This window comes from Lissotriton vulgaris, chromosome 8 (assembly GCF_964263255.1).
Source record: "Lissotriton vulgaris chromosome 8, aLisVul1.2, whole genome shotgun sequence".
Classification (NCBI taxonomy): domain Eukaryota; kingdom Metazoa; phylum Chordata; class Amphibia; order Caudata; family Salamandridae; genus Lissotriton; species Lissotriton vulgaris.
Window position 1 is genome coordinate 1,500,497,679 of NC_141696.1, and position 13,182 is coordinate 1,500,510,860.

The window sequence follows — 13,182 nt, forward strand, 5'->3', positions numbered from 1 at the left end:
CTCCGGCGCCACCACTGTCCTGAACCAGTCCTCCATGTAGGCCACCGCATCCTCCCCCTCAATTCTTTCCGGCAGGCCGACGACTTGTACGTTGTTCCGCCTGTTACGGCTTTCAGCATCCTCCGCTCTCCGCTCCAACGAGTCCAGCCGGGCTAAAATATCCGTTATCTTATGTTCCGCGGTCACCACCGCCGGTTTCAGGTCCAACAACAGCTGTTCATGGTCCTTAACCTTGTCCGCCAATTTAGCATGATCCGCTCTCAGGAGCCCCAGCCCCGTGGCGACCTGCGCAATGTCCTGCTGCAATGCCTCCTTGGTCGAGGTGATGGCTTCCAGAATAGCATCCAGCCGCCGATTCAGTCTCTGCTCCTGATCCATCATCGGCGGGGAGGCCTCGCCAACCTGGGATAGCGCGGCCGAATCCTCCCGGCTCTGCCCCGTGATGGCCGCTCCATTCTCAGCCGCCATCTTAGGTGTCTCTGTCGCAGCCACACGGGCAGGCCGGACCTCACCAGGTCCCGATAATCTCTATCCAGGGGACGTGCTCCTCAGCAGCGAACGTGACAGGGAGCCTCTGCAATGCCCGTCGCGCCAGGGATCAAAAGTCCTAGCTCCGTCCTTCCCACTTTCGCCAGATCCGGGGTGGAGGGGGGAGGGGGGAAAGTAGAGATGAGCGCGGTCCCCAGTGATCCAATCCAACGGTGACCACCAATCTCCCCCACTCCCCAGGTCCGTGCCAGCAGATCCTGCAACTCCGATCTCGCACAGGCGGGCCACCCCGCTAGCCGATGCCAAATCTGCTCAGTTTTGGTTCAGAGACCATCGACCCTCGCCGCTGCCATTTTCTTCACACTCCGGGCAACACCTCGAACGTCGTCTATCTCGGTCTCCGTGGGGCTAACGGACCCCGAAGAGGGCTCCTCCGTTCACCAGTGGTTCCCCAACACTTCGCAGACAAGTTGCGCCGACCAGGGGTCGCCCCAGGCGCGGTTTTCAGGAGAAATTGCGGGACCCTGCGCGGAGCTGCAAGCTCACGCCGCCATCCCGATCGGCGTCCAAACCATGCCCCCTCTTGAAATACTGAATATTACCGATTCGGTATTTCAAAATCGGTAAAATGGGATGTAGGTACCAACATCTGGATTTTTTACCGATTCCTTAAAAATTCGGTATTTACCGATTCGGTAAATACCGAATCGGTATTTGCTATTGAATCCTATGGGCCTTGAAGCCCATAGGATTCAATTCAAATACCGATTCGGTATTTACCGAATCGGTAAATACCGAATTTGTCAAGGGTGCAGGGGGTGTCACTTTGACACCCTCTAGCACCCCCAAAACGGGCATGTGTGCAATGTGGCACACAGACATGCCCTAAGGGCACGTCTGTCTGTCACATGGCACATGTGTACATACACAGATGTGCATGTACACAGGAATCGGTATTTTACCATGGATTTGTATTCCATGGTAAAATACCGATTCTGAAAGCCATGTGTCAATGGAAAATTGGCTACCCACATTTCAATCTTGCATTTTCGGTAAAATTACCGAATCGGTAAGATTACCGATTCGGTAAAATTACCGATTCAGTAAAATTACCGAAAATGCAACATTTAAGGGCCCCTACATGTCAATGGCCATTTACAGGTCGGTAATGGCCGAATTCGGCCGTTACCGATCGGTAAATGGCTATTTTCGGCCACCTACATTTTGCCCTAAGTCTTTACAAGGGACAACATTTACAGGTAGTTTTAGGTTTATGCCTCATAAATTTGCCAACGTTTTTTAATTGTGTATTTTGCACTTTTATGGATGTTTTATGCTTCAGAATAAAAGATTATTGTTGTTGTACATGGAGAGGAATCAAATTTCCACATTTATTTGAAATTCTAGTAATATTAACTTCATTATGAGTTCAACTGATCTCTCCCTTTTGCTTATGAATTTTAAAATTATTACTAAATGTTCCAGTGATCACAGTCCCATTGCTGCTTTACGGAATCTAAATCTGAAATCTGGGAGATCACAAAAGAAAACTTGTGGGAGAAAGTATTTGAAGAATATGAATTCTATCCCAGCTTGTCTATCATATAAATTAAATCTCTGCATTATACAAAATGGAGATAAAGGTATATGCATGTCAATATCAGACATGCTAATTCCCAATTGTGCACCATCTGATGCACCATCATGCAGATGGTTTACTGAAGCCTGCTCGGCCGCTTGTAAGAAGCTGAAAGCAGCTCTTCTAACTCGTCCACCATATACTGAGAGAGTTAAAGATGCTGAAAATGTAAGGCGTGGGACGATCGATTAGAGGCGGTGATCGTGAGGGATAAACAAAATTTGGGGAAGTAATGAACCGCCCATTCTTTTCCGAATACGACTCTCCTAGGGTTGAGTCTTTAATCCCAGCAGAATGATGGGTGACCCATTTTTCAACAATTGTTCAGTCAGAGAATGGGGACGATCATCCAACTGAGTCTGATGGAGAAGCACCCATCGACTCTCCTTATGTGCAAGCTTTTAACTTGATTGAGGTCCAAGACATGGCTTCAGCAACCCAAAGGAGTATTTCTGGGAAGGCACCAGGGCCAAATGAATGATGTCCCAGTAGATATGTTTAAAGCAAGCATTACTTAAACCCCCTGCAGCCTCGGTCCCTCCGTGCGGCCGCGGCCCCTCCGGCCTGTCAGTCGGTCGCCGTCCGAGCTCTCGTGGACTGCAGCGTGTCTGGAGCCGGGGAGCTGCGGCCGGAGCATCATCACCTGAAACTGGAGTAGAAAGCTGCACAGACCAGGAGGAGGGATCCAGCCACAGTGCCACCAGCGGGCAGGAGTCCAAGGGAGTCAGTGGCATGGAGGGTGAGGGGAGTCAGTCTGCGGACCTGTTGGGAGGCGACACTTCTTCCCACGCCGATGGATCCGATTCTGACTTCCATGAGGAGGGGGAAAAGGCAGCAACACCTGGCATCATCACAGAGTCTGTCCCCGCCTCCTCCAGCACCATCTATACCCTCCCAGCTGCTCTCGTCCCTTCTGTCCATGCAGCCCCCCATGTCTCCTTCAGCCCCGGCGCCGTAGCCCCTGCTCCTGTCACCCCTGCTGCCCTCAGTGCTGAGTTTGAGGACTTACTCCGCCAGTTACAGGTTGGTCAGACATCGATGCTGAATGTCCTCCAGGTCCACACTCAAATCCTGACCGTGTTTGTCTTTGATGGAGGGCATGTCATCAACGATGTCTGACCAACGTCAGATTATGCAGACCGTGGAATCCTCAATGACGGCAGTAGTTTCCCTCGTGGAGCAGTCCCCCCCTTCCCCCCCCATAAGGACCCATCCACACTCCCCTTTCCCATACCTGTCCCACGCACACGCAGGAGGACACGATCACGTACCCCAACAGACACTGGCAGCACACCACCACATAAGGTGAAGCGCACACCTCCCGGCACGCACACTCCAGGGGCTGCAGGAACACCCACAGGGGCTGGGGTTAGACCACATACACGCAGCACTCCAATAGTGTCCTCAGGTGCAGGGGTTGGGCTGGACGAACTGGGTGTAGTGTGCAGCGCAGAGTATATGTCCACTTTCGGCGCTGCACCACCCATTGAGGTGGATACGTCCACCCCTGCACCCACCACACCTACCCTTCCCACTCCTGTCCCTGCGGTGCCTGGTCTGGCCCGATGGTGCCCCCCCCAAGGGTCAGCATCCTATGAGGTACTCCATGTGCAGGCAAGTTAGGGGTAGACGGCCTACCCAACGTCCCCCACCAAGGACATTTGTTTGAACTGGCCATTGGCCTTATTTGAGCACCGACTCATTTTTGAACATCTTATTTTTTTCCATCTGAATAAAGCCTTTTATTTTACGTTAAAATAATAAATAAATAAAAAAAAAAAAAAATAAAGCAAGCATTACTTGATGGGCAACATTGATAACAAATGTTGTAAGAACTAGTGATAGGCCCTTTACCTGAATCATAGATGATGGCCACCAAAGTGACCATCTCCAAAAAAGGCAACAGATGTTCACCTTGTTGCTATTGACCAATTTCTTTAATTGAGTCTAGAGGCAAGATTCTGGATCGAGTATTCTTTTCCTGCTTCGAGACCTGGGCTGAGGAAACACATATTTTGAAATGAAGTAAAATTTGGTTTCCAATCTGGAATTGGTACTTAAAACAGTGCCTTCATCTTTATCGTTTAGCTGTGGGATAGGTTATGTCTAGGGACGGTATTTTACATCTAGTTTTTATGGATTCCCCAGCGCTTTCGATTTGGTAAACTGCTCAAAACTCTGTCTTTAAATGGAACAAATGGGAGTGGAAAAGGAACTGCTCCCCTTATTAAGACACCAGCATTATAATACATCTTTTAAGGTCCGTTATGATCTATAAGGTGAGTGTACCTCCCAAAATATATCAACTCACGGCGTGAGACAGGGGTGCGTTCTACCTCATTTTTATTTTACTTAAAAGGGATTAATAGCCATTTATTATGTAAAGGAAAGGATATACCGCAGATAGGCAAATCAGTCCGTTCCAATTTTACTATATGCACACAATGCAGTCAGCTAATGGCCTGCAAGGTTTTTGGGATCTTTTTGTAATCTTTATGGAGGACCCAGATTTAAAAGTATTTAAAAGTACATTTTTCAAAATCATTTACTATGACCTGTGTGCGTTTTAATAGTAAGTCTATGTCCTACCAAATGGGGGGTGTACATCTAGAAAAGACAACAACTTTCAATTATTTGGGAATTCTTTTTAACTCAACATTAAGTTGGATCCCCTTTTTAGGTCTCGCCTACGCAGTCCGCATGCACTGCATAGGAGACCTTTAGCTTTCCTTCGGCTCTTTTCCAAAGCACACACTTGAGCTTGTGGCGGCATACAGCTTGCGGGAGTACGCAGCGGCGAGCCACAAGCACAAGTGTGTGCTTTGAAATAGAGCTCTCCCAGCACACGTGCGCGAACCACTTGCGGGTGCACCCCTACGCCTCTCTCTCTCCCACTGCAGCCTGCGATTTTTAAACAGCCCTGCTCTCCGCTCGCTTAACAACTCTGAGAGGGACTGAAGTGTTTTTGCGCCGAAAGACTGGCAGATCTCTGCCTTTAATTTGCTAACCAAGCTGAACCACAGCAGGGTAAGTAATCACAGAAGAGAACAAGCATAGCCAATAGGTCTCGCCTTTGGGACCTTATCAGTGTTTCGCCATGCAACAGTTGATGTTGTTGCACCAAGGATATTGTGCTGCGTAACTAAACACTTATAAGGTCCCAAAGGCGAGACCTATTGGCTATGTCAATACTTGTTAACTTTGAGACTACTACAATTTGGTAGAAATACTGAGTCTATCTTAAGGTTTGGGCAGAGACTACGCCATAAGTCAGTGAAGGAAATGTTAAATATTTATAAAAGTAAATGTATCCCAGTTAGACACTAATGGAGCGAGTGTGTGGGCGTTATAGTAATTCAGCAACTCTACACGTGCCGAAAATAGTTCGGTTTGTAGAGTATTATTGATACCCTGGAGTACAGCTACTTTAATTTGCCACAAGGAGTCAGGACAATGTTATCTGGAAAATGTTATTGGTTAGCACCGATGATTTTATGGATTAACAGCTGGGGAAAACCTGAGGCAGGTTTTGTTATAATTCTCTGTAAGGACTGCCTCTCACATGACAAATTGGAGCAGATTCCCTGGTTTGTTTATATAAGGAAAACGTTTGAGTTGATGGGCAACCCTGACATTTTTAATAACTGTCGGTCGATAACCCTCAGCTGTAAAGATATGGTTAAACAGCTCTATTTTAAGCACCGTATGAGGTTGTGGTTGGAAAGGGCTTCATCTTTGGAAACAGTAGTTATTGACAGGCACATGCATCAAGCTGGGATTTTGCGAGTCCTTAATTGCGATTATTAAGGAATCGCAATCAAGGACTCTCAAAAGTCTATGCATGTAGGAATCGCTATAAAACTACAGGCCCATAGGAATTCATGGGAAATTGCATGCGCAATTTGCGAGTACCAATAGGTCCTCGCAAATTGCGTGTGCAATGTCGAGGGTGCAAGGGTGTCAAAATGACACCCTGTTGCACCCCTGAAATTGATCTATGTACAAATGTTGCGCACAGTTGTAACCTACAACATAGAAAAATGCACGTTAGTGCATTTTTCAAAGTTTTTGCTCATTACCATGAAGTTCAACTTCATGTTAATTTGCGACCCCTAGTAGCGAAATCGCTACTTCAAAGTGGTTCTTGCATTGCATTTAAGGAATCGCAAAAATGCGATTCCTTAAATGCAATCGCAGTTTGAGAACTCGCAATTAACTGCGAATTCTCAAAATGCGAGGGCCTTGACCCTTGATGCATCGCAAAAGCTAATTTTGCGATTGCAAACGGCCAATTTTTGCGAATCGCACCGTTTGCAATCGCAAAAAGCTTTGATGTATGTGCCAGATACTCTTCTGCGTCAACTACAAGAGGGATGGCCCCCGATTTACCTTGGACACTGAACCCCACCTACCTTTTTCTACTTGACTCATTTAAGACTAAGCACAGTGCACTGTATGGAAGCTTTTCCTTTGCAGGAAGCCTGGCAGCAGGATCTCCCACCGCGTCAATGTTTCTACTCAAAGCACGGAGAATTTTACGCTGTTTTGCTCCCTATATTCAGCTCCAAGGATTCACTTTCTGGCGCCTATTCTACATCGAGCTTCTATTAGACAATATAAGGATGGTGTTCTTACAGCCATTACATACATATGCCAGATATTTATCATGCAATTAAACATTTTATAAGAATTGCCCTTGCAATTGGGAAACATTATGAAGATTTAAATGTTTAATTCCAAGATTTTTAAGGGGAAACGTTGCATTAAACCATTTTTAATGTATTTCAGGTTATTGTATGCAGGGATTGTTAATTCATGTTGTAATATTTTTTAAATGGTAATGTTTGGATTTAAGGATTTAATGAAACCTATTTTCACGTTATGGCTTTCAGCTGAATGAAAATTATTGACTGACTGACAGGTGACTGCCGATCCACCATATTCCTCTAGTCAACAAAAACCCATCTTCTTATGCTGCCTATCCCCCCTTCCCTGTGCAGACTAGAGGCTGACTTCAGCACCATGAGGGTCAACGCAGACCTGGGGCTTGAAAGGAATTTCTTTCTGTGCAGATAAAAGCTGCCCTCAACCTGGGGCGGCTGCTCCGGGGAAGAAGCAGTGGGGCAGGGAGGGGGCAATGGGTAGGACGGTGAAAAAAACATAATTTCATAAATCACTCACCTGCCGGCCACCTGGCCTCGCTTGTCCTCCGCCCTCTTCCTGGCTTCTGTAGAAACTGGAAGAAGGAAGCACCTGGGCTCCCAAGCTCCCCTTAGCCAATCACAACGCTGTAATGCAGCATTTTGAATGGTCTGAGAGCCATGGTTCGGCGCTCAGCTAGTGAATGGGAGCCTGGAGATGTTCTCCATGCAGTCTGTATAATGCAGCCTGCATGGAGAACATGCAAAGTGCGCATGAATGTTTGGGCGGCCCGAGAGGGGCGGTCAAACAACCATGCACACTTACAGAGACCTCACCCCTCCCCCCCCCTGCTCTGAGAGCAGAGCAGATCCGCCCTGCCCCGACGCCGCAGCAGGAACACATACAATGATAATAACAGAAGTTATTACCATTTTATTTTTCCTTTTTTTTCCACTGCTGAAGGCAGTGGGGCAATGCTCCTCCGCCTGAGTGGAGGGGCCGCCACTGCAAACATGGCAGCTGCTGGAGTGTCACTGAACACAAAGATGATGGCCCTCGTGTTGGAAGAGAAGAGAGAGGAGAGGAGAGAGGGTGGCAGGATGCCAGGTATTGTTTCCAAAATGTTGACTATTGAAAGATGTGGGAGAGCGTCAGAAAGGGGCAAGGAAGGGCCCTTTTGCATGTGAGCACACCATATAAAGGTAGATGGGGTAGATACCAATAAAGGGGAGATTTGCACCTCTATGTTCTAAGAGACAATATAAACAATTCGGGCTTTGCTCTTTTTCACGATGTTACGAGGAACACTCCTCTGCTGACCGCGACCCATCTACAATTCTATACGCCCTGCGCGGGCCCTATACATGGTCACTAGCACTAACACACTTTAGAAAATCAAGTTATTCATTGCTCTGACATTGCAGCTGGGAAAAAACACACATTCTGATAACTCACTAACCGGGCTCTACTTCCTAAACCCAAAGGATGCTGCCCCTCTGCCACAAGAAAAGAAGCTCAGCCCTTGAATGAAGACACCTGAAACAAAACTGCCAAGCTCTTATAAATAAACACCAAGACATTTCAGAAGAAAAATGTAACTTTAAACAGCAAACAGAAGATAAATAACCGTACAAAAATATCATTACAAAATAACGAGTGCATAAAAACGGAAAGGCTATATACAACTATTAAAAATTATAATTATTTTTTACTTCATTCACAAACATTATGCTATACTATTACCTTTAGGAAAAAAATATAAGACTGTTATTAATAATGCTCCTGGAAACAATACAAGTATATAATTGTAAACAATGGGTGTTTCAACAAGAGGGGTGATTTCCACCTCGAGGTTTCTCTGGATAGGAGACAAATCTCCAGACCCGAATGGAACAAAAATGGAAGCGTTTGTTCTCATTGGGGTGAAGAGAAATAGCCACCCACCAGAGGGACCAATCTGGCCTTCTAGATGATAACATGGCCCCTGCATAAAAAGCAAGATATTCATCATCCCTAGGTAGACGCCATCACCACCTTCCAACAGAATGGGCGCTGTTTGAGAACCATCTGACGGCTTTTGGTTTTGTTGGTTTCAAAAGGATAACACGATAAAGATCATCCAGGGTGAGGAGACAGCATCGTAAGAAAGGCGCTAGACACAAATCTACGCTTAAGGCAAGGTGGAGCTAGAAGCCCTGGCTCTCTGGTCATCATACAGTGCAAGGGTATAGAGGGTTCTTGTCCTTTTGGATTAAAGAGTTGTGTTTAGCTCCCTCATGCGTTGGGTATTTGTGGGCAGCAACAAAAACATGCGGTTCATCACTATAGTACCTCCTGCAATCTGAGAGCAATGCTGCAATGATGGGCAACCAAGTCCAACCTGAAAGGCAGAGAATAAATACCACACACGCGGTTTGGCATTGAATCGCTGAATATTGGGACTTCGCTTGGTAAAGTGAGATGGGGTCTGAATGTAGGTATTGATCTGCTATTGTGAGACCACAATAGCAGTATCAATAACTAGGAGCCCCTTGTGCTCAGCACTGGTCCACCGCCAGCCCGGTGGTGGCAACCCTAGTCCATCTACATTCTCAGTGCACTTCCCATGGATCCCTTCATCACATTCTGTAGTCGGGCAGTATTTCAGAAACCTTCTTCCGGAGCTGTTCCCTTCGTTCCTCTTTTAGTTTTTCTTCCTTCTGTACTCTTGGAAATCGCCTCCATGCTCTGAATACACTGAGAATCATTCTCCTAAGGGAAAGAAAAGAGGAAAGTTTATGCGATACACCGTTATTCGGGGAAAGATAAACACTATGCAGCAATTGTTGGGATGTGTTCCACTATTATTTCACAACCTCCCAATTCCAAAGGGTTTGATCCCCAGATCAGGTGGACTGCAAGATAAACCTTCTTCAGATACTGACTTTGTCTACTTGTGGATGCTCCTCACCACACATGTGCGGCTAAAACTCTATCTGTTGTCACATCTAACTAAGGCTACATAGGAGTTTAAGAGAGATCTTACGTAATTGGTGGATACCCACTTCCTCCAGGGTATCTGCTCAGCAGAGGTAGCCACAATTGGACCATTAGCAATTCAGCAGATGTAGCCTGCTAGGGTGTACAGCAAATTGACAGTTGCAGCCCTGCAGTGGCCTTCAGCAGATGAGCATTTGCAGCCCTGTTTGGGCCTTCAGCAGATCGACAGTTGCAGCCCTGCTCATACCTTCAGCTGATCGATAGTAGTAGCCCTGCTCGGGAGTTTAGCTGATCGCCCGTTGCAGCCCTGCTCAGACCTTCAGCAGATCGAGTTGTAGCCCTGCTCCGGAGTTCAGCTGATCGACCGTTGCAGCCCTGCTTAGACCTTCAGCAGATCGAGAGTTACAGTCCTGCTCGGGCCTTCAGCTGATCGACCGTTGCAGCCCTGCTCGGCCTTCAGCAGATCGACAGTTGCAGCCCTGCTTGGACCTTTAGCAGATCGACAGTTGCAGCCCTGCTTGGACCTTTAGCAGATCGGGAGTTGCATCCCTGCTCAGACCTTCAGCCGATCGAGAGTTGTAGCCCTGTTCGGGCCTTCAGCTGATCGAGAGTTGCAGCCCTGCTCAGGCCTTCAGCTGATCGAGAGTTACAGCCCTGCTCGGGAGTTCAGCTGATCGACCGTTGCAACCCTGCTTAGACCTTCAGCAGATCGAGAGTTACAGTCCTGCTCGGGCCTTCAGCTGATCGACCGCTGCAGCCCTACTCGGCCGTCAGCAGATCAACAGTTGCAGCCCTGCTTGAACCTTACCCACTTCCTCCAGGGCATCTGCTCAGCAGAGGTAGCCACAATTGGACCATTAGCAATTCAGCAGATGTAGCCTGCTAGGGTGTACAGCAAATTGACAGTTGCAGCCCTGCAGGGGCCTTCAGCATATGAGCATTTGCAGCCCTGTTTGGGCCTTCAGCAGATCAACAGTTGCAGCCCTGCTCATACCTTCAGCTAATCGATAGTAGCAGCCCTGCTCGGGAGTTCAGCTGATCGACCGTTGCAGCCCTGCTCAGACCTTCAGCAGATCGAGTTGTAGCCCTGCTCCGGAGTTCAGCTGATCGACCGTTGCAGCCCTGCTCAGACCTTCAGCCGATCGAGAGTTGCAGCCCTGTTCGGGCCTTCAGCTGATCGAGAGTTGCAGCCCTGTTCGGGCCTTCAGCTGATCGAGAGTTGCAGCCCTGCTCGGGAGTTCAGCTGATCGACCGTTGCAGCCCTGCTTAGACCTTCAGCAGATCGAGAGTTACAGTCCTGCTCGGGCCTTCAGCTGATCGACCGTTGCAGCCCTGCTCGGCCTTCAGCAGATCGACAGTTGCAGCCCTGCTTGGACCTTTAGCAGATCGACAGTTGCAGCCCTGCTTGGACCTTTAGCAGATCGGGAGTTGCATCCCTGCTCAGACCTTCAGCAGATCGAGAGTTGCAGCCCTGCTCGGCCTTCAGCAGATCGACAGTTGCAGCCCTGCTCAGACCTTCAGCAGATCGAGAGTTGCAGCCCTGCTCGGCCTTCAGCAGATCGACAGTTGCAGCCCTGCTCAGACCTTCAGCAGATCGAGTTGCAGCCCTGCTCCGGAGTTCAGCTGATCGACCGTTGCAGCCCTGCTCAGACCTTCAGCCGATCGAGAGTTGCAGCCCTGTTCGGGCCTTCAGCTGATCGAAAGTTGCAGCCCTGCTCGGGAGTTCAGCTGATCGACCGTTGCAGCCCTGCTTAGACCTTCAGCAGATCGAGAGTTACAGTCCTGCTCGGGCCTTCAGCTGATCGACCGTTGCAGCCCTGCTCGGCCTTCAGCAGATCGACAGTTGCAGCCCTGCTTGGACCTTTAGCAGATCGACAGTTGCAGCCATGCTTGGACCTTTAGCAGATCAGGAGTTGCATCTCTGCTCGGGCCTTCAGCAGATCGGGAGTTGCATCCCTGCTTGAGCCTTCAGCAAATCAGCAGTTGCAGCCCTGCTCAGACCTTCAGCAGATCGACAGTTGCAGCCCTGCTTGGAGCTATAGCAGATCGACAGTTGCAGCCCTGCTTGGACCTTTAGCAGATCGACAGTTGCAGCCCTGCTTGGACCTTTGCAGATCGGGAGTTGTAGCCCTGCTCAGACCTTCAGCAGATCGACAGTTGCAGCCCTGCTTGGACCTATAGTAGATCGACAGTTGCAGCCCTGTTTGGACCTTTAGCAGATCAACAGTTGCAGCCCTGCTTGGACCTTTAGCACATTGGGAGTTGCATCCCTGCTCGGGCCTTCAGCAGGTCGAGAGTGTCATCCCTGCTCAGACCTTCAGCAGATCGAGAGTTGCAGCCCTGCTAGGGCCTTCAGCTGATCGACCGTTGCAGCCCTACTCGGCCTTCAGCAGATCGACAGTTGCAGCCCTGCTCGGCCTTCAGCAGATCGACAGTTGCAGCCCTGCTTGGGCCTTCAGCAAATCAGCAGTTCCAGCCCTGCTCGGCCTTCAGCAGATCGACAGTTGCATCTGCTTGGGCCTTCAGCAAATCAGCAGTTGCAGCCCTTGCTCAGGGCTTCAGCAGATCAGCAGAAATCATCAACAAGAAATTGATGTAAGCATCCAAAGAAAGCCAGCAACGCTCAGAAAGGTTCCTACCTAGGAGTGCAGCGACTTCTACAAACGGAGTTGAGTATGCAGTGAATGTTTCCTGGTTCACAGACAGAGGGAGAGAGGGGCAGGCCTCATTGGCAGTTCAGCTTGTGTGTCTCACACAGCAGCTGCTGGCAATGTCCTGCAGTGGAACACGCCTATCACAGAGTAAAGAATTCCTGGACCATACGAATCAACAAAACATGGATGTTCTTAAATGCCAGTAAATATTAAGGAACTGGTGAATCCTTTGCACAATTTAAAGCCCTGAAGAAGTCCTGTGTGGACGAAATGCGTCGGCTACTGGATTTTATCTCTCATTTCATTGATGTATTTTTATAAAAGAACAAAATTAATAAAGGACTAATGAAGAAAGAAAATTTTGACATCTACGTTGTCTATCTGTTGCATACATGGGCACCGTGATCATTGTGTTTGTCAATGAAAAATGTATCTGCTGAATTGCACATGTAATTTACATAATACATTGCTAATCTTGAGTGCTGAATCATTGTTTGCTAAATTTGTTTTGGAAATTTTTCCATTTGGAGTAGAGAGGGGCTGTACTCCAGGGTTCGTTGTTCCATTGAGAATATCTTACCTGTACCCATAATATAAATTTGGCAGGTGCGGTCTTCTATTGCCTCAACCCCTCAGACTAATGATGTAAGGCTTCAGAAAGAGCCACCAATGAGACAGTGATGTAAGCAACCAGAAAGAGCCAGCAATGAGACAATGATGTAAGCACTCAGAAAGAGCCAGCAATGAGACAATGATGTCAGCATCCAGAAAGAGCCAGCA

General features: G+C 48.1%; 1 protein-coding gene across 1 annotated transcript in view; it reads right to left on the reverse strand.

Annotated features, from left to right (window-relative positions):
• Positions 1–8,348: 8,348 nt before the first annotated feature.
• CCDC191 (coiled-coil domain containing 191) overlaps positions 8,349–13,182 on the reverse strand; it is a 170,825-nt gene continuing 165,991 nt past the window's right edge. The window contains exon 17 of the mRNA XM_086935594.1: positions 8,349–9,520. Coding sequence (XP_086791720.1) covers positions 9,388–9,520 — 133 coding nt within the window. The 3' untranslated portion in view covers positions 8,349–9,387. The remainder of the gene's footprint in view (positions 9,521–13,182) is intronic.